The 22542-nt window shown below is 39.9% G+C and overlaps 1 protein-coding gene across 1 annotated transcript; it reads left to right on the top strand.

Annotated features, from left to right (window-relative positions):
• Nucleotides 1–1060: 1060 nt before the first annotated feature.
• Nucleotides 1061–12565, top strand: nlrc3l (NLR family, CARD domain containing 3-like). Its single transcript, XM_028573262.1, has 12 exons — nucleotides 1061–1454; nucleotides 2845–3039; nucleotides 3342–3434; nucleotides 4019–4187; nucleotides 5920–6067; nucleotides 8241–8333; nucleotides 8882–9234; nucleotides 9343–9549; nucleotides 9711–9886; nucleotides 10133–10406; nucleotides 10867–11082; nucleotides 11554–12565. Exons 1-12 carry the CDS (start codon nucleotides 1429–1431, stop codon nucleotides 11947–11949), a joined length of 2346 nt encoding a protein of 781 aa, XP_028429063.1. The 5' UTR covers nucleotides 1061–1428; the 3' UTR covers nucleotides 11950–12565.
• Nucleotides 12566–22542: the final 9977 nt, after the last annotated feature.

The following is a 22542-nucleotide window of genomic DNA, read 5'->3' as shown; positions in this document are numbered from 1 at the left end:
GGAAAGTCTGCTGGTCAAGTTGTTTATCATGTGAAATCAACAAAAAAAAATTAAGTGAAATGTAATGCTCATGGATGGTCCAGGTAATTATGAAAGAGAGCTTCACCTAATGTTTATGGACAAACTCTGATTATAAATCACTTGGTTCCACGAGTCAAGCAGTTCAAATAGTCAAAACACCAATTTCAACAACTAATTTCTGAGAAATCCTGTGGTTTCCTTTTTTAGTTTAACCTTTTAACAGGGAGATTTTTGATGTGATAAAGGCCATGTGAAAAGTGTTATTAAATTAATCCAAAAATAATTCAGTCTGAAGACCAAAAAACAAAATTTGGTTTTATAAATAAATTGAAAAGTTCAGATTTATCAATAATTCATACAGTTGTATAAACTTGGTTTATAGAATAGTGCCGTATGTTTCACTTTTATTATACACCCATGCTCTTTCAGCACATGAAAAGAGGCCACTTGAGTTCCGGACTCACGCAACTAAGTTCTACGACTTCCGGTGCGCGCCTCAAAACCTTCAGAATAAAAACTAAATATTTGTAATTTGTAGTTTTTGTAATTTTATAGTCTATCCATTTCATCCTCATAGTCCTCCCACCTATAGTCCTACCGTTAAATAATATACTGACAGAGTTGGCCAGATAGTATGCTGTAACTTTAAATGTAGTGGGTCTACAATGGTAACATTAGTGTAAAACGATATCTGAGTTGTGCATTAAATTCAAACTGGTCATGTCACCACAATTTGGCTGACTTTTTTTTTTTTTTTTTTTTTTTATCTTTTGCAACTACCGATAAAATAACATGAGGATAAAGTACAGGCTGATTTGGGAGTAGTTCAACGAGGATTTTTTACAGTTGATAAAAAGGCTCAAACATGTTTTCATCGTAGGGTTTCATACACACGTACAAATTAGATAAAATTGGGCAAAAGTGTGCGTCAGGATGAGTATTAATATATAATTTGCGCATTATTGTGCTGACTGCTTATGGATGTTTATATATTTGTTGAGAGCATGCTTTTATTCTGAAGTTGTCCGGAAGTCGTACTGTTGCTGTTGGCAGAAGCCGAAAGTTGAAACTGACTGAGAAAGCGAAGAGGAAATAAGTTAAAATGGAAGGCCTCTGATGTTACTTCACAGTTCATAGTTTATTGTGTTCGCTTTGATTATTTGCGGGGAAACATTCATTTCTAACGCGTCCACATATTGCGCGTGTGTATATGTTATGTTTAGTATTAATGATAGCATAACCGTAACGGCGGAGAGCGATAGCCTAGCTATATATTAACGTTACAGCAACGTCAGCACGGTGGATTCCTTTTTTTGGATATGAAATTATTGCGATAAGTTGGATTTCGTTTACATAAGTTACATCCATTCTACAGTTGCGGTATGTGAGTCTGTTGCTACCAGAAACATGGACCCAGACACCGAAGTTGAAAGGTGGGTGTTGTCGCACAGCATTGAGTTCACCTGCCATCTTTAATCTCTGTCACTTTAAGAAGACATTTCACACAAGCGAAGTTACTGTACTTCCTTAATGCTTAACTAAAAGACCCATGCGTTAAGTTGTTTGATTATTTACATAACGCTGTATTATATTCACTCAAGTAGGTTATTAACTACTTATGTAGGGATATTCAAGTAGTTGTACTGCTTTATCCCAATCACTTACATTTCACATCTTGTCAAACAAACGTTACTTGGCCAGACTTTGATTACCTCCCTGCTTTACTTATAGGGTGACCTAGGGTGACCAGACGTCCCGAAAAATTCGGGACAGTCCCGAAATCCAAGCAGTTGTCCCGAATCCTGCCCTAATTGTCCCGAAAATTAGAGCAAAGTCTCAAAAGCAGACTCTCGAGTATTTTTTTTTGGACTCTCGAGTAGTTCTAGTCTGATAGAAAATTAAAAACTGTTCATGGTGATTGAGTCATCCTGCAGCCACTTAATTAAAGGAATTCGCCACCGGAATGCATATCGAAATTCTAGCAGCGATGTTTCCTCATTGGAATGAATGGCAAACAGAGCTATAGCTAGCTTCTCATAACGAGAGCTCTCCAGCTCACAAAAAATGATTAAATTGTAATCGATCAAAAGCGTGAGCTTTGTAAGACCATAGAGTATGTGTTATATAAATGCCATCGGCTGCTCACTGGCTGCAAGTTGCAACGCGAATTTTCATTCATTCATTTTTGAAATGGAGGCTCAGGCTGGTGTCCCGGGACCCGATCAAGATCAACACGTAGCTAAAAAGCAAAAACGTCTCTGCAAGTACGGGGAGGACTGGGTAGGGAAATACCCCTGGATTACTGCAGTTTTCCGCGATGCAAACAAAGCGTTTTGCAATGTATGTAGGAAGGAGTTTGGTGTTTTTTGTGAGCTGGAGAGCTCTCGTTATGAGAAGCTAGCTATAGCTCTGTTTGCCATTCATTCCAATGGGGAAACATCGCTGCTAGAATTTCGACATGCATTCTGGTGGCGTATTCCTTTAAGTGGCTGCAGGATGACTCAATCACCATGAACAGTTTTTAATGTTCTATCAGACTTGAACCACTCGAGAGTCAAAACAAAATTAAAAAAAATTAAAATACTCGAGAGTCTGCTTTTGAGACTTTGCTCTAATTTTCGGGACAATTAGGGCGGGATTCGGGACAACTGCTTGGATTTCGGGACTGTCCCGAATTTTTCGGGACGTCTGGTCACCCTATCTACTTATCATATTGTATTGTATGTGTCCTAGTAAAATATTACTTGTCATTTATTGGACTAATGTAAAACAGTGTCGGCACACACCCACTTGCATACTAACACCCCCCTTTCGTCCCCTCAGCATCTTTAGACAGGAGAATGAGGAGATTGATGAGGAGGAGAAGAAACAGTGGAAGAGGCCCCCCTCCAGCTATGGTTCAATGAAGAGTGAAAGTGATGTGATGGAGGATGTGGAGGGAAGTGAAGAAGAGGTTGCAGTTGCTTTCCCTCCCACTTTCCCAGTGGTACTACCTGAATCTACTAATGAAGCGACAGGGTACTGTGTTTTCGTTTGATATTTATGCGTTATCCCAAAGTTTTGGCCAATTTATCACAGAATGCGTAAGGCTTCATATAACTGCCTAATTTACTTTTGCTGTACCTCACCTGATGCTGATTGGTTCAGTTAGCTGGTAGTTAAGATACTTACACCTTTCTTGAAGCCAGAATGTTTGGCTCTCTATTGCTCCAAACATCTGAGTCCACTGCATAATATAAAAAAGGGTGAGGTTGCTTTTAGGGACTTAGAAATTGCTTATATAGGAGGTTAACCAAGATATGTCCCTAATGTTTTGCCAGGTTGCGGATGATTCGCTCAGAGTCTCCCTCTACCCTCTACACCATGACCACGCAGCAGACGAAACCACCGGGAGCTGTTGTTATTGAAACCAGGTGGAACACACGCACACACACACACACACACACACACAAACACACACAAAAACTCTGACCATGCTGACTTGCAGAGTTCAGACCAAATTTTGAGAATTTCTTTAATCATTTTACACAGTTTTTGTATTGTTGACAGTATCTGTTCTCTCTAATATACAAATGCAACCAAATAGTTCATTCTAGCACAGAACCTTTGCACCAAAAACAGGCTCTTACTCAAGACACTGATACATTGTATTTTTATGACCGTTTTGATCAAAGCCTCAGCATTTAAAATAGAGTAAAGCCACTAAAGTTTCTGACCAAAAGGCATTTAAACTCCTTATTCTATTATGATTATATCAGTATTATTGTCCATATTGGCATTATGAGTGTTACTCCCATGGGTTGTGGTACTGTACCTGGCTCCAGAGCTCCTGTAATCATACCAAATATTTTTAAAGATCTCTATCAAAAATGGGTGTTGCATACTTTAGCCAATATATGTGCAATTTTTGTTTTTGACGTGCGTCAAAATGTGACAAAATGGTGATCCTTGGACAATATTTGCAGAGCTCTTTCTCACCTTTCTTCCTGTCTCTCAGGTCTTCTGATTTGGAGGATTTTTCAGAAGTCGATGAAGAGGATCCAGATGAAGTTTTGGTGGCTGATTCCCCAGAACCACCTGAGCCTGTTGAACCAGATGACGAGACTGATGTGAACAGCCAGCCAGGCAAACTACACCCAGAGCAGGACCTGCCCCATTTATTCAAGGTTGGTGCATCACAGTTGGTCTGCAATGACATGCCAATGATATTTTCCTTTCTTAACAGAAGTTGTTGTTTTGGTCTCAGGACTTTGTTTGACCAGAGGTCCTTTTCAGAGAGCAGGTTTAGTGAAAACTCTGAGTTTGTTAACCCTGAGATGAGGGAAACTCTGGGTGTTCTGTTTCAGAAAGGAAGGTTAATCAAACCTGAGAGAGAGGGGTGACTCCAGCCCGTTTCAGAAAGAGAGGTAACTTAATCTCAGAGTCAGTTACTATGGTAACTGACCCTGTGAACCTAACCTGGTCGGGAGCAGGTTTTCTTCAATAAACCTTGAGTTTCTCTCAGTCTCCTCCCTCTGACGCAGCGCTCATTCATTTCCTCATTCATTTCCTCATTCATTCAGTCTGTAGCAGGTGCATTTTAGCGCATTTTTGTCCTCTGCATGAATAAAAAAACAGGGTTGGTTTTTTTAAACTCTGTTAGGCAGACTATAAAACATTTTTACTCGAACATGGCATGTCCTTTTATCGACGTTCCCGTTGATGAAGAAGCTGTATTACTTCACAGGGACTATACGTCGGGAGATAATATTGAGGCCCCGACTAGATGTATTTTCATTTCCGGATAACTACCTATTTGAGCGTTATCGTTTTTCTTTACAGTCCATCAGATATGTACATAACCTTATCTGTCCTCATATCACTAGTGTCCACCCATTTTCACCAGTAATATTATACTTGTGATTAAATATATAATTATTACACTATATTGGAACTTGTGCATGGACTCGAGCAGCAATTTTCTCCCACGGCAATTCACGCTCTTTTTGCAGCACCAGCCGTGTTGCTTGGTCGTCTATGGTTCATACTCTCTGTATGTGCGCATATGAATTTCCAGTTCCAGAGGGGTGAAGTACGCCAACTGATTTTTTTTTTGTGGTAGTTGCCATGGTGAATCGTAGTATCATGGCTCCATTCATGCTGCCTTTTTTATTGTGGTGGTGCACGTGCTAAACTCTGAGTGAACCTACTCTGACTTGATTGAGCTAACCTAAATCAGCTGGAACCGAAAACTCAGAGTTTCCCATCTCAGGGTAAATCAACTCAGAGATCAGAGTTAGACTCAGAGTTTGTTAAACCTCCTTCCTGAAACGGGCCCCCTGATGATTCATTTTAACTCTGTTGGTTGTTTGTGATACATCCCAATAATGGTACATTTGCCTATTGATGTTTAACTGTATTTGTCAAAAATAAACTTCATCATTCCCATTTATTACATTATAAAAAAGTATTTAAAAGTTAACAGATAATTTTAAGACAGCCAGTAGAGGTGGTTAGTGCATATGGTAAGGATGTCCCCTGGGTGCCTCCCTAGGGAGGTGATCCAGGCACGTCTAGCTGGGAGGACCCAGGACTAGGTGGAGGGATTATATCTCCACCCTGGCCTGGGAACGCCTTGCGATCCCCCAGTCAGAGCTGGTTAATGTGGCTCGGGAAAGTAAAGTTTGGGGTCCCCTGCTGGAGCTGCTGCCCCCGCGACCCGATCCCAGATAAGCGGTTGAAGATGGATGGATGAATGGACAAATAATTTGATGTTGTTTTTAACCAATTTTCTCAAATTTGTTAATATATGATAGAAAATGTAATTGTTGCACCTTAATATGACCCAAAGGCTGCCTAAGTCATTTCTGCGAGGACAACATGTTAACTTGTGTTTTATGCCTCTCTCTCTGTATGCAGAGTATCCAGAATACTTTGACAAGCCTCAACAGGGAAGATCTATTGAAATTTAAGATGTGGTTTTACCAGTGGGAAACAAAAATAACCCTGAAACAGATAAATGAAGGAGACCTTCTTGATTTTGTGGACAGGATCATGGAGACACTTGGTAAGAAAACACAGCTACAGTGGCAAGAAAAAGTATGTGAACCTTTTAGGAATTTCATTGTTTTCTGAATAAATTTGTCATAAAATGTGATCTGAACTTCATCTAAGTGTATTGACAAACGTGTCTAAAATAATAACACAAACAAATTCTGACCTTTTGATGTCTTTATTGAACACACTCATTCAACATTCAAAATGGCAGTGGAAAAAGTAAGTGAACCCTTAGAATTTATAACTGGTCTGGGCTCTGACTTGGCCACTCCAAAAGGCGGATTTTATTTTTCTGAATCCATTCTGTTATGGACTTGCTTCGGTGTTTTGGGGGTGTTGTCTTGTTGCATCACCCACCTTCTACACCAGGGGTGTCAAACTCAACTTCACTAAGGGCCACACTGGAAAATAAGAATCACATCAAGGGCCAGACATGTTTAGTTTATTGATGTGCTTTTATTTAATCGAAAAAGTCAAATCTTTGACTGTATTATTGCACGTGTCATATAGTCTTCTCACTTACAGTTTGGTCAACATAAAGTCCTAAAGAAGTCAGGAAAAAGTTCCTCAGCCACCATAGAACAAAAAGTGCCCAAAAACGTCGGCAAAAGTGACAAAAACGTCGGGAAAAAAATTAAGTCAGAAAAAGCGACAAAAACTAGGTGGACCAATATGTATTGTGAACCTAAATTCGTATGCTGGCCGGATCATAATCTGCAAGGGGCAAGATTTGGCCCGCGGGCCTTGAGTTTGACATGTGTTCTACATAGTTTCAGCTGACGTATAGACATTCTCACGTTATTCTGAAGAATTGTCTGATATATTTGGGAATTCATCTTCCCCTCAATGATTCCAAGCTGGCCAGGCCCTGATGCAGAACAGCAGGCCCAAATCATGAGGTTTCTTCCACCAGACTTTAAGGTTGGGATCAGGTTTTCATGATGATATGCCGTGCCCTCTCTACGCCAGATGTAGTGCTGTGTGGTATTTCCAAATAGTTCAGTCTTAGTTTCATCATTCCACAAAACATTTAGCCATTACCGCTGTGGAGTATCAGTGTGCTCTTTTTGCTTTATACGTGACAAACCTATGTCCTGCCGTCATCACATACGTGAGCTACGTCTCCAGATACTTCTAACTGATTGGTTTGTTGAAGGGCTTCCTCGTCCTCTCATATGCTCTCTCTGTGTCGGAGTTTTTCCAACTGACTGCTGCTCTCCCCCTACTGACTGCTGCTCTCCCTCTACTGCCGCGGCCCTTTTTGTTTTGTTGTGATGTTGAGAAGCAAGACACGGGAACTTTCTTTCTGGAGCATTTATTCAGAGACAAACTGAAACCTAAGCTGTATATTTACGACTTAACAAATAAACTGCTGATGTATTCTCTGCTCTGATAGCCGACAGCTGTCTTCTCTGAACGCATTCACCGTCACTCTCTCTCACTAAGCACCTTAAAGGAGCTTCCCCGGTCTTGTAACACAAGGAGAGCCTGCCAGAGCTTCTTGTATTTGGTCCAAAAGTCCGAACCATCCAAAAAATGCTTTCACACTATAAACGAACCGGACCATGGTTCAGTTTGGTCCGGACCGAGACCACCTCTTTTTATCGGACCAAAATTTGGTCTTTTGATCCGGACCGCGGTCCGGGGGAGGTTTCACACCTGTAATTTTGGTTCGGATCAAACTAAAAAGTCCGAAAGTCCAGACCAAACGAGGTATGTGTGAAAACGCCCATTATCTTATCGAGACTCCAGGTGTGCCAAAAACCTGACTCCATTTAGCTTTTTTGAGGTCATTAACTCAAGGGTTCACATACTTTTTCCACAAGCACTATGAGTTTTTTTTTGGTTGTTCTCAACAAAGACATGAAAGATCCCAAAAATGTTTGCCAATACCCTTGACTTAGATGAAGATCACATCACATTTTATGACAAATTTAATCAGAAAACCATGAAATTCCAAAAGGTTCTCATACTTTTTCTTGCCACTGTATAGTAAAATTGTACAAATAGACCTCAGAATTTAGAGAAACACATTTTGACTATTTGACAGCTGTCAAGTGAACTTGATCAACTGAAAATAAACTTACTGATACAGCCTTGTGGAGTACACAGGGACTGATATAATGTCAGTGTTTGCTTACTGTTTTTATATATATTTTTTTAATAAAAATTCTGTTTTGCAGGCCAGGATCGTTCCCTGTTGCATACAATAAGTACACTTGAAAATGTCAACAAGAAACCAGAGGCAGACGAACTACGGAATAAGTGCAGGAGAGGCAAGTAAATGGGTTCTATCCCAACACATGCGCTTATACTGGTAAATGTTTCTTCTGAGGTATTTTAAGAACATCTGAATGTTGAGGCTGCATTTTGATAACTTTTGATGACATGACTTATATTTGCTACACATACTATTTTCAAAAAGCAGATTTAACCTAGCACAGACTGCTTTCTCTATGAATTTGTGTGGGTGTATTACAATTCTAAAGTTACACAAAATATACAATTATTTTCCAGAAGGAAAGGCGTAATTATAATAATAAAGATACCAGTTTCAAAGGGAACAAAAAAACATGTCTGCCATGTGATTTAAAACCTTACTTATCCTTCACTTTAAAAAAACAAAGTAAGAACAGGATCCCGGGTTTAGGGTGGATCGTGGCACGTCTTTTCTGGTGAGAATGTGTGCAGCAACGAGAGACTACCATAACTTGGCACAGAGGTGGTGTAGCGGAAAGATTATTCCTCACAATGTGAGATCCAGATTCCAAACCACGTGTACTGAAGTTTTCTCACTTTCCTCTTTATGTTTCTCCACCACCAGCTTTGATCCGTTTTCACCTGAAACAGTATTTGATCGGTAAACACCAAGTCATCCGTGAGGGGGTCGTTCAAGCCGGAAAGCAGAATCTTCTAGATAACATCTACGTTCAGCCCAATATTTCCACCTGTGGTTATGGAGGAATTGACCCCTTCCATGAGTTCCTACCCCACCTTCCGTCTCCTGTTCAGGTCCCCAGTGCCGAGACCTACGTGGGCGTGAACAACCTGTTCCGACTACAGAAGGCTGATGGCAAGCCGGTGAGGACGGTGCTGACCACTGGGATTCCAGGAATTGGCATGTCTGTCTCTGTGGGGAAATTCTGCCTGGATTGGGCAGAACTGCGCGCCAATAAGGTGAATCAACAAACATTTTGAAGGTGTTTTTTTTTTTTTTTTTTTTTTTGGACTTGATTTTATTTTATTTTTTTGTAACTGACCATGTTCCTGTCTGTGTTTGCTCAGGATATGCAGTTTGTCATCAAGCTTTCATTCCGAACTTTCATGTACGTGCGGAACAGAAAACCTCTTTCAGAGAAGATGTCCATCATGGAAGTGATAGAATATTTTTATCCTGACTGCAAAGACATGAAATACCTGGAGGAAGAGGACTGCAAATTCCTCATCATAATGGACTCACTTGATTGTTACCAAGCTCCTCTGGACTGGGAGGTATCCCATCTGCACACATACACCTGAGGACCATTCACATTTGTAACTGTAAAAAAATGACCAAAGATAACCAAAAATATACATTTATGAGGCATGTTTTTAAAGGCTTATCAAAATGGATGACCGAAAACTGATATATTTGTCGTTTCTTTTCTCTTCAGAATGCTCCAGTGATAAATGACAATCACACCAAGGCAGAGCTTGAAGTCCTGATTGTGAATATCATCCGAGGTACGGTGCTTCGTGGTGCCCACGTCTGGATCCTGGGGAGACGAGCGGCTGTCTCAGAGATACCATCGCGATTCATAGACGTCGTCACAGAAATACAGGGCTTCAGGTGTGTGTGTGTGTGCTTTGTGTGCATCAGTATTTTTTTTTTAAATTATGTTTGCTTATTTTATTATTGTATTTGCTGCTGTTTTTAAGAATTGTGTGTCTATTTGGCATGTATGCCATCCTGTAAATATGTTTGATTATGTACAGTAAAACTGCTGAAATGGTTCAGCAGCTGAATATAACTTAAATTATTTTTAACTTCTCTGATTCAGCCCAGTTTGATCCTTTTCCCCCCTCTTTTCTCCAGTGACGAGATGAAAGATGAATACCTGACCATGCGCTTTTGCGACGCAGCGCGAGCAGCCCAAATCGTGGCACATTACAAACGCCAACCGACGCTCTCTATGCTCGCTCGACAACCCTTCGTATGCTGGATGGTGGCCACGGTGTTCGAGCGCTGCTTCCGTTATCGGGGCTATGGGGAGCACCCCCCCAGGCTGACGCCGTTCTTCGTCAGCATTATGACTGTCCAGACCAATCGCAGGCTGCAGTTCTACTATGATATACCGGACAATGACCTGGTAACATGCGTTTGTCTGTGTCTTTTATTGTCTAAGTTGTGTCATAGTTCATAGTGACTTAATTCACTTTGGCCATTCACTTTTCTTTTTTTGGAAGTACGTAAATAAAAAGCTATGCGGCCACAAATGTTCTGTTTAAACTTTTCATTACCCATTAGTTGTTCTTTATTTGGTACTAGAATGCAATTGAAATTCTGTAATTTATTTTTTACTACCAGATATTTACTAATCAAGAGTTAAAATTTTATTTGGGGGGATACAGTGTAATGAATGCCTGAACCATCTGATGCAGTCTTTTACAGTTGATTTGAAATTAATGTCTTTATGGAGTTTATAATATTCAACAACGAAAAAAATCAAACATGGAGCTTGTTCAAAAAGAGATTTTGTCAAGAAAAGCTAATTAACATGCTTAACTTTAACTTCATCATTTTCATTTCAATGTCCCCTCTCCACTCAGAAATGGTCCAATGACGACAAGCAATTGCTGACGAGGCTGGGTAAGATGGCCTTTAAGATGCTGGAGAGGAATACCAGTGTGTTCTTTGAAGAGGACGTGAAGGAGTGCAGTCTGAAGTTGAAGGAAGTGGCGGTGTATTCCGGCATGTGCACTGAGCTCCCCGCCGCGGCCCCGGACGGGAGGAAGAGGTTCTGCTTTGTACACTACAGCTTACAGGTAAAACTCTCTTCATCTCACCTACCTGTGTCTCAGTATTTCAATACTGTAATTACAATACGCTGAAAACCATTTACTTTGCAGTTAATATTAACATTTTGTTTTTTCAAGGTTGTTAACCCGCAAGCTCAAACGTTGAGAGGTTTTGCATGATGTTAGCTAGTTGTCCCAAATCAGGTCGGATTAGATAAATGGATGTATACACCAAGATGAGTTCTAACAAATGTTTTAACCTTTTTAACAAGAAAAGAAAATGGTACATTTTGAAATACCAAGAGATACTCGAACAATTAACACAGGGACACAGGATTAGAACTAAAAAAGAAAGAAAATAATTGTCACTGGGTCTTTATTGACACTAAATAAACCGTGCTGCTGCTGCTCGAGGTCCACCTAGCAGAGACGTGACCTTAGGCTAGATACCCACAAAGGATTCATCCTAAAAATCGCCCCATGTCTTCTCTCCTCCAGGAGTTCATGGCCGCTCTCTACGTCTTCACGATGTTTCGCACAGAGTCCAAGAACGTTCTAGACTCTGCATTGTTGCAGAAGCCCAAGCTCTTCACATTCAAGGATCAGACCAAATCAGCACTAGGCCTGGTCCAGTGTGCCCTGGCGCGAACCCTCAGCTCCCCGCTGGGCCACTACGACATGTTCCTGCGCTTGCTGTGTGGCTTACTTAACCCGGACTGCCACGGAAGTCAGCTGCGTGGGTGTCTCTACCCCCACAACGCGCCAAAGGTGGGTGGACTGGATGAGGTGCAGCGGCTGCTGGAGCAGGCGATACAGACTGCTGAACAAAACAATAGAGACCGGGTGGAAAACCTAAAGGAGTGCCTTAGAGAAATGATCCAGGAGGATGAGTGAGTTGGGGTTAGATTGCATCACTTTATATGGATATGATGGATAAAAGAGACAAGGATGCTCTGTTATATTTCTTCATAGAATTCACGAGTCATGAAAGTATAACGCTCAAAACACTGTTATTTCAGCTTTGATAACGTTACATTTCTTACCATAGGCGCTAGTTTGATTCAGAAATCAAAGAGTCTGTGCACCAGACAAACTTTTTTTTATGCATTCCGGTACAGTGGAGTTTATGCGATACTACATTTTGCCTGTCATGTCTTACAATAAGCACAAAGGCTGCGATATGAGGAAAATATGCAATATGCGATAACGTTAACATATAACGATATTACTTGCGACTTACTTGCATTAAAGTATACTCAGTGTTGCTTACAGTATACTGCTTGTTGAATTAAAAAAATGTAAGGGAATTATTTTCAACTTTCCTTTATTGAACAACGTGAACATTAAACTGAAGAGGCACTAATTAAAAAGATAGTAAAATAGTTGCATTTACTTAGTTGCAAGTTTTCTAATGATACTCTGTTTCAACTAACTCTAAAAATCCTTAAAGATGCAATATGTAATACTGACAGCTAGTGTTTAAAATAGTTACTGCAGTACAAATTCAAAATACTGGAGACGTCTCCCCCGCCCCCTCCTCCACAGACTTGGAGTTCACGGAGGTTGCCAGGCTGAGGCCGCAGCATCCACAACAATGTTGCTAGACGCTTGTCTCACATAGCCAGACATTACTCCACAGCACAGCGGAGTAGCTAACGTTATGTACTGGCTATATTGACATAAAAGCCCGTGCTCACGCGGAGCTCTGTATCCAACTGACAGGCACACTTTTTCGGCTTAGAATTACGGTATGAACCGCTAAAAATACTACTACCTTCCCGTCCTCTCCACCCGACTGAACACACTTTATTGGCTTAGAATTACAGTAACAATCACTAAACACACTGCAAACTTACAGTCCTCTCTTCCCGATTAACAGCCCCCCTCTCTTGGCTTAAAATAACTCACCATTGGGCGCCCGGATAGCTCAGTTGGCACAGCGGACAAACAATGTCTCAATTGTTTTTGCGAGTAACCAGCTTGGGTACTCTAGCTATATAATTCCATGCGAGTACACGAATGTTGAAATGACATAAAATGCCCATCCCTTGTAGCTGTGATAAATTAGCCTGAAGCTAATGCTTACCTGTTCAGGAGGAAATGAGCCAAATCTGCGTCCTTTTGGGATCTAAGCTGTCTCCATCTTTCAAATACATCTCCAATATTTATCCGGGGTTTGTTACGTCTCTAGTCAGGCAACTGTTAGAAACATGCTGTTTTTTTAGGTCAGGTAGAATCTATCTCCGTGGATCCTGTTCGCGAAAACAAACTTTCACCATCCAAAATTTCAGAAAATCCTGGTATTAGCATTTTTGTCAGAAAAGTAATTCAACTTAGCATGTTTCCTTAATGTCTGATGATGCATTGGGTTCAGTTTTTGATTTATTACAGTTAATATATATTACAAATTGGATCTTTAACTGTCTGTCACGATGTGTTTAATGCACAAGTTGATATTGTGATGATGATAAAAAACCCAGCCCACAAAGAGGAAATAAAAAGTTATTTTGTCAATGAGAGGCTTTCATAGCTAGAGGTGTAGCTGAGGTTACAAATGGCATCTGGATAAAAATTATTGGTATGGGTGAATGATGAGCCTTTTTTTATATATATATATTATATAGATAGATATATATATAGATATATATAGAGCTTTGGCTTTAAATCACACTGTGTTTGCACTTGTCTATGGATATCTTTTTATAAATTGGTTCTTCTGTCTGTCTTTTCTGCAACAAGCAATAGATTTTTTTGATACTGGATCGTTTAGGATTTGTGTGTGCATTTGTTTTTCATTTTTCTTGTTACCACCTAACAGGGTAATAAGACCGACTAAAGGGTGAATTCCAGCAATGAACTTGTGTTTTCTCTGTGAACTGTGTTCCCTGAAGACGTGTCATTCTCCACGCTGGATTTTAATTGGGTGGTTAAGTTGTTGGCACCAATATTATTAAACATGAATAAAATAGTAGTGAAATGGGGTGATAGTACATTTTTCTTTTCTTTTATTGGATGAATAATAATAATAAGAACCTGCATTACATTACTTACAATGTTGGTTTTACAAGGAAGGAAAGCAAATCAGTCAGTTATTAGAAAGGAATGCAAGTGCAGTAAAAAGTAAATGCAAAAATCAATAGCACAGACAATATTAATAATAATTAATAAACAATATCAATATTTATGTTTTTGTTTTTTCCAGGACCCCATGCAGTCTTTTTGTAGGACCTGCAGGACATAAAAGAGACATACAGTGAAAAATACATTTCTGCTGTCAACCTGAAAAACAGTTTTCGGGTGATACACTTTGGTTTCCAGTAGTGACATAATTATGGCAAGGCCTTATATTTAAACCTGGAAAGGAAAATAAAAAGATAGAATTCGATAACTGTTAGTGATTTGAACCCGGAAGGACTTCTATTCCCGACAGTACCTCAGGGCACGTATCCAGCTTTTGGCTTCCTGGTAGAACTGGAGACTTGCATCTTCATTCAAAAAAAGGAAGAGGTGACCATGTCAAAAAATAAGGGGTGCTGCCAGAGATTTTGGACCCCATGAAAGAATATAATATTGGGCCCCCATAGATGACCCATGTAGACTACATTGCTACCCCAAATATTAATAAATGTATCTTTGCAGGCTGGAATCTACAGTAATCGGATGTTAATTACCTGATGATGATGATGATGATAATAATAATAATAATACCTCATACTTCTATAGCGCTTTTCAGAGTTCTCAAAGACACTTTACATTATGTAGGATTAAAAAAAACAAGCAGTAAACTCTTTAAGACATGAAAAAGATCAAAAATAAAATGAAAGAAACGTAGTCTAGAATAGTATAGTCTAGAATTGGTGTGTAACATGATAATGAATGAGAATATAGTTGCATTACTGATATGACCAACAAAAGCTGCACTACTGTTAATGGCCACAAGATGGTGGCAACCCCCTTTATTTAGCAGTGTCTTACCATTTCAATGTACCTAGTGTAAAATGGCTCACAGTCAAATCAAATCTTCAGTGTGATGGACTATAGTTTATAGTATAGTATCTACATCTGATTTCAATGATAGAAAAAAAAAAACTACTGAACAATTAAGACTACTGTGTTCAAACACCCCACAGTCTCCATGAAAACATCTTAACACTTTCAACAAAGTATCAATATTATCATTTCAACTACTTTGAACACTGCAGGTCAGCAATAGTAGGCTATTTATGCATGATAATACTTTGACTGTGTGTGTTTATATGGTATATTATAATTTGAGACAATTTGACTTTGTTTGCCCATTGGGCAGTGGAAATTATTAATTATGAATTTGCAGAATGCTCCAATCTCATTCAAAATTATTTTTATTTTGTATTTTTTGTCAGTTATTATTAGCAACAATTTAAATATTCATTAATATCAGTTATATTTCCAGCATTCACAGGTATGTAGGCCTAACTAAGAAGATACATTTTAAAATAGAATATGTACAGCCGACATGCAGCATTTCTGTCCTGTAAATTTAGACTGAAGTAAATACGGAAACGAGAATTTACCCTAATGACATCTGCTGTATGCTGCTTGCTGCTGTAACCCTCGTTTGGTATTTTTTAGAGATGCACCGATTAAAACTTTCTAGGCCGATTCCGATTTTCTTTGAGTTAGTCCAGCCGATACCGATTTTAGCCGATTCCGATTAAATTTTTTCTATCTACTTTACAGCACACGCAAATATTTATTTTCTATCTTTTCTTAAATAGAACATTTTGTACAGAACATAGAACATTTTTTTAACAGATAATGGATCCCTATAAAATAGAACTATATAAATTACTCCTGTTGTGGGAAATTCACACACATCTAAAGTGCAATGTTAGAACCATTTCCTTCTTTTCAAATCCAATATCCAACTAAAAAAATTTGATTTTGGTTTTTGGTGTCATTCCTCCACGCCCTACTTTTTCCGTGCAGGTGTTGCATATTGCAAACTTGTTATCTTCTGCACACACACTGAAGAATTTCCAAACAGCTGACATGTTGCAGGTTAATTCATGAGGTTCCCTACATGTGCGAGAATAGCGCGGACACGCGCTTCACACCGCGAGCGGGTACGCGCGACACACGGCGGAAAAGTTGAGAGAAAGGAAAAAGACCGTGCTGTGGCATCCCTGTGTGCGTGCGTCCTTGAGAACTGTAACTTGTAAAACTTATGTTGTCAGTTAATTGTAGCGTTGACCGGCATGAAATCGGCATGTCAGACTGACCTGCCGGTCGCCGGTCATGACCGAGCTCTTGAAAACCGGTCAATTCCGGTCACCGGCCGGTCTATCGGTGCATCTCTAGTATTTTTCTGTCTTTGTGTTTCTGTTACATCTTGATAATGGAAAACTGTATTTGTGTGTATGTGTGTGTGTGTGTGTGTGTGTGTGTGTGTTTTTTTTAGCAGAGGTGCCCCTGGTCAGATTGAAACATAAGGTGATGTCATCACTGAGACAGAATCTTGACCTAAATGGCAGCAAACATACTGATACACAGGTACACACATGGATTTGTGCTACAGAGAAGCATGAGTACAGATACAAATTCAAGTACACTGTGTTCTGTTTCTGCACAGAGGGACAGGGTGATGAGGTGAAGATTGACTTTTCCTGTAAGAATGGTTAGTTTGGACTCTAAAGGCCCTGACACACCAACCTGATAATCGGCCTTCGGACAGTCTGGCGAGGTCGATGACTCACTAACCCGGAAATGGCGAGCGGGATGAGTGATGAGCGCCTCTCAAAATCTGCCGAAAATCTTTTAAACTGACCTTTGTCCATCTGAAATGAAGACGGATTCAACAACTGCATGGCCTATTTCTCGCTTAAAATGTTTTCAGAAACCCGTCTAAGTGAACTATTTTCGTAAAATATGAGATTGTATTTCGAACAAGCCGCCATTATGGTCAGCTGGAGAAGCAAGACCTACGTGACGCGTTCATCATTTCCGGTTTTAATTTTTTGTATTACGTCTCGCGCACGCGCAGAACGTACGCTCAAGTCGGTGTTGCTTCGGTGTGTTCCAAGGCACTTTTTGGACTTCGGGGAGCCGACTGATAAGTTTGACTGCCGACAGTCAGCCGTCGGGTTGGTGTGTCAGGGCCTTTAGTCTTACTCTGGACCAGCAAGAGACAGGGAAGTCTGCAAACACCATCTGTGAGTTCCTGTTTTTAACGAGGGGTGAGAGCACACAACACACTGTCTAATTAGCTGTAGCGAAGTGTTTAGTGTGTACGCTAGTTGTTGTAGAGCTTGCGTTGAATGTGCTTCCTCAAATGTGTGTGTGTGTGTGTGTTTGTGTGCGCAGCATGAAGTACTGGAGCTGCAGCAGGAAGAACACATCAGACTTCACCTTCTTTCTGTCCTAGCAGGGTTGCACTACAGGAAGTCACTTATAACCAGGTCAGACAGGAATTACTAAATCCAAGTGCAAGAATGTCGGGCAGACATTATTGTTAGGGTCAACACCTGCAAGAGAAGTTCACTCTAGCTCACTTCCTGTGTGTTGCACGCACAGTAATATCCGTTTGTGAAGTGTGTTGTGTCCTGCTCAATCTTACAGTAATGTTACTCTCACATACACTCCCTCTTACGGAGCCCCAGACATGACATCCAAAATCCACGAAATGCTAATTTGTGGCCACAAAATAGTATTTTGGGGATAGCGACGTAGCCTAACTATAATGCGGGCAGTTCTGCTATACCTGTCCAGATTAGTGTGAAAGGATGACATAACTACCCCAAACAATATTTTGAAGTTTAACTTCTTTATTAAGCAGTTACAGTGGGGTCACATTAAATATTTAGTTATTTCTTTTCTTTGCAGTAGAATATGATTTTAAGTTTTAAATGTAGGTCTAGTGTAAGGTTTTAGGTAGGTTATTACAAATTTAACTCATGCATGCAGTCACAAAGAAATCCATGTTTAGAAACATTTCTGAGAAATTGTACCTTACAGTATTTCTGAATTGCTAAAACACATTTTTTGAATGTTTCTCTCGCTTTCTCAAAACCTTAAACACAAATCACCAAACTTAAGCTACACTGTTAAAACCTTTGACTTGTCTTGCTATATCAAACAATTACTTCAGAACTATGTTATCTTTACCCAAAACCAAGCACTGTTTTCAGATAACACACACATCCAGCTAATGTGTAAACACCACACAGCAGTCATTACACACTACAGAGATAAATGCAAAACACTGCACTCAGGGTAGAGCAGGGGAAAAATTATATGTATTATGAAGTACTTGCACAATCCTGCACACATATAAATGTAGTCCCAAACAAAATATGCAGCAGGTAGATAGCAAGCAATGTCTTGGAATCATTGTGCCTCAGCATCGTGCCTCTGGGCATGGTCAGGCCACAAGACCTCATCAACGTCACAGGCAATCCTGTCCCTTGCTAAACAACGGGGAAAGAATCCTTTAGCATGCCGAATCCAACCTTGAATCGCTTCCACTCCAATGTTGTCACATGCTGCATCCATTGACTGAATGAGTCGTAGTCCAAGTCGTACCTTCGCCGGTAAAGCATCCGGGCTCTCAAGATTCTGTTTAAATGCCTCTCTGTTTAAATACTAGGCTTTTTAGAATGTCTTTGTAACTCATTCACAGCCTAAAATACAGTTCAATCAAATCAAATCATCTCTGTCCATGACTGCACCTTTAGCTTGCTCTGGGTAGCATGTGCCCCACACAGGTAGCAGAACTGCCTGCAATATAGTTAGGCTACGTCATTATTCCCAAAATACTATTTTGTGTCCACAAATTAGTATTTCGTGGCCACAAATTAGTATATTGTGTACACAAATTAGTATATTTTGGCCACAAATTAGCATTTCGTGGCCACAATTATTATTCTAACTTTTTTTGGATGTCATGTCTGGGGCTCCGTATCCTCATACAGTAGATCCATATAACTAAGTGCTCAGTGTGGTGTTTGAGGGAGATCAAAGATCAGTTAACGGGGTAAGTGAACATCTTCCTTTATAGTAAAACCAAGTTCCCAGATAAAAGGAGATTTAAAGACGTGTAGAATTTGAAAAGTTATGACTGACGCCCTCCTGTGATAGTATTAATATAAAAACACTGTGGCAGACAGCAATACAGGCCATGTTCAAGTATGGCCTGTGAGCTTTGTGCATGTCATACATAACTCTCTTATTTCCTTGCCTCTCTTTAGTATCCTAAAAATAGTTAATGTTTTAATCCTGAAATTGAAAAATCAACATAAAAAAGTACAACACAGAGCTGCAGTACTTAGACAACAGATTAAACACATCTGCTGAAATCTGGTTTAATGCAGGTGTGCACCAAAGTAATTTGTGCCTTTTAAGGAAAGTCATTTATTAAAAAATATCAGCAGGAACGTCAGACCAACATGGACAGGATATCAGTTGTTTAACTGTCAAGGATGGATTGATTTTATTTGGCTCACTTGCAGACAGAGACTATTATTACAAAACAAGAACAAAAAGACTTTAACTTATTAATGGACCCAGTCCTTGACCACAGTGGGGGTACAGTGCGCAGGTCTTCCCGTGCAGCTTTGACACTGCAGTGGATGTGTAAGGCCCTGGGTTTAGTGGACATTTGGACAAAATAATACTTTTTTTTCACCAGTCCACAAAATTTATTCAAGGATAGATTTATTTTTATTATCTAAACCATTCATCCCCTCAGTGATTGGCTGCTCGATAGAAAGTATACTAATTTCTGTCCATGCCTGTGTGGGCCTAGATCTATTACCCCACAGTGAAAGGCAACGCTCTTACAGGTGGCGGCTTAACTCTTCAATCTTACAAGATCCAGAAAATATTGAATGGATGAAGGCAGCGTTAGAAGTATACATAGAGACTAATTGGTCCTCTGTAACATCTGTGGGTGTGGCCTGGGAGGCCCTTAAGGCTGTCCTTAGGGGTTGTATTATTCAATATACCTCATTTGTCAAGAAGTCGAGAGCAAAATAATTGTTAGAATTGGAAAAGAGAATTAAAAGCACGGAATTGGAGCTGAAAAGACATATGGCAGGTAACCTTTTGAGAGAATTGACACAATTGAAATATCAATATAATATCATTCTGTCTAAAAAAGTGGAATTTCTTCTGTTTAAGTCTAGGCAAACTTATTTTGAGTCAGGGGATAAAACCGGAAAGCTATTTGCTAGGTATATAAAAGAGTGAGAACAAACTTCCACCATCCCAGTGATTAGATCGCCAGCAGGGGACACACTAACTGCAACTGCGGATATTAACAAGACTTTTAGAGATTTTTATATTAGACTCTACAGCTCCATCTCCACGGAGGAAGAAATCCTTGCTTTCCTAGAGCCATTAGAGCTTCCGAAACTGTCAAGTAAACAGAATGAACTTCTAGATGCTGACATTACAGTGGAAGAACTCATAGAAGTAATCAAGGCTCTCCCGGCAGGTAAAGCACCAGGCCCAGATGGCTTCTCGGCAGAATTCTTTAAAAGCTTTACATCAGAGCTAGCTCCACTTTTGTTCGATCTATAAGCTGAGTCTCTGGAGAGGGGGGGATTACCCCCAACTATAATACAGGCTGTGATCACCCTTGTCCTTAAAAAGGGGAAAGATTTTGTAGATTTTAAAAATTATCGCCCGATTTCTCTAATTCAGATGGATGTGAAAATTGATGTCCAATCCCCTAAATCAGCCATTTCCCTAGACGCGGAAAAGGCCTTTGATATAATGGAATGGTGCTATTTGATAAAAATACTGAATGTATGGGGGTTTGGTAGTAAGTTTATAAAATGGATCCAATTACTGTACAGACACCCCGAAGCTGCAGTACAAAATAATGGGCTCATATCTGACTATTTCACTCTGAGGAGGGGAACAAGGCAAGGCTCACCCCTTTCGCCCTTGTTATTTTGTCTAGCTCTAGAGCCTTTGGCAGCAGCTATAAGGAAAGATACTGAGTTCCCAGGTGTAGATGCAGCTGGAGTGGTGCATAAACTAATGCTATTTGCAGACGATATTTTATTATTTGTGTCTGACCCAAATCAATCAATACCTTCGCTTTTAAGAACAAATAGTTCTTTTTCAAAATTTTCAGGATATAAGGTGAACTGGTCAAAGTCAGAGGCTCTCACTCTAACAGCCTATTGTCCCTCCTCATCCTTTCAACCGGGCTTATTTCAGTTGCCCAAGCAAGGTATAAGATACTTAGGCATCCTCTTCCCTCCACAGTTGAAGGACCTGGTCAAGGTCAATTTTGACCCACTACTTCATAAAATTGCCTGCATGTCAATAGGTGGTCAGCACTGAATTTATCAATGATTGGAAAGGTCAATGTTGTGAAAATGAATTGTGTCCCCAAACTAAATTATTTGATTCAGTCTATTCCTCTTGAGGTCCCCATGTCATACTTTAAATGCTTTGATAGGATAGTAAAGTAATTTATCTGGAACGGTAAGAGACCCCGCTTGTGATGGCTATGGACATTTCTGTTACCTGTTTGTTCATTTCTGTTGCCTGTATTATTGATTTCTGTATGTTTATATGTTTATTCTGTAGTTGTCTGTTCCTGTCTTGTAAATGTATCCTGTATTGTGGTCTGTATATATTTTGTTGTGTTCCCTGTTGTGACTTCTCTGTTTATGTTCTGTTTCCTGTTTTATTTTGATAGTCTGTTTTCTGTCTTGTCTTGTCCAGTTTACTTCCTGTGTTTTCCCTCCTTTGTTGATTGTCCTGCCCCGCCCTGATGTGTTTCACCTGTTGTCTCACCTGTTCCTGATTTACTTTCGTAAATAAGTGAGTTTTCCAGTCTTTGTACTGCTGTTTTTTGTTATATTAAATCCCTGAGTTCAACCATCTCCTGCCTGCCTCCCTCTGCATTTAGGTTCTCTTTCTTCCGCCATACACACACCACACCGCTTACATCTTAGAAAGCTGCAGAGACCAATTGACAGAGGATTAGGATTACCTAATATGCTGTTTTATTACTATGCTTTTAATTTAAGACATTTAGCCCACTGGACATTCCCTCCAGAGAGGGCACTACCCTGGCTTTGTATTGAGCAGTTGGTTGCTCCAGTACCGCCACTCCAATGTTTGTCCATAAACCTAACAAGAGAAGCTAAAACTCATCCAATATTCACCAACCTGAAAGGGATGTGGATTAAAGTTGCCAGGATGTTTAAGTTTGACCCTTTTTTAAATGTATGCTCTAGTATCTGGTTGAATCCAAAATTACGTATTAACAAATCCCCCATTTGGTGGAAGGATTGGATTGAGAGGGGCATTGTTACTCTGGGAGATCTTAATTACAACAATACTATGAAATCCTTTAATGACCTTGTGCAACAATTAGGAATCCCCAAGTCACAATTTTATAGATACTTACAATTGCGTCACATGCTTTTGGGGATTTTTAGACCCAACACAACAGCTCCTAAAACAGCTGGGTATTAAGAGATATTA

This window comes from Perca flavescens, chromosome 3 (assembly GCF_004354835.1).
Source record: "Perca flavescens isolate YP-PL-M2 chromosome 3, PFLA_1.0, whole genome shotgun sequence".
NCBI lineage: Eukaryota > Metazoa > Chordata > Actinopteri > Perciformes > Percidae > Perca > Perca flavescens.
Note: the sequence above shows the minus strand (reverse complement) of the source record. Positions and strands in the feature narration are given on the sequence as shown.

Excerpts from the sequence above, each read along its gene's own strand:
- nlrc3l (XM_028573262.1), top strand. The coding sequence starts at position 1,429 with ATGGACCCAGACACCGAAGTTGAAAG. Across the intron at positions 9,235-9,342 it reads CAGAACTGCGCGCCAATAAG|GATATGCAGTTTGTCATCAA; the intron begins GTGAATCAACAA and ends GTGTTTGCTCAG. Across the intron at positions 11,083-11,553 it reads TTGTACACTACAGCTTACAG|GAGTTCATGGCCGCTCTCTA; the intron begins GTAAAACTCTCT and ends TCTCTCCTCCAG.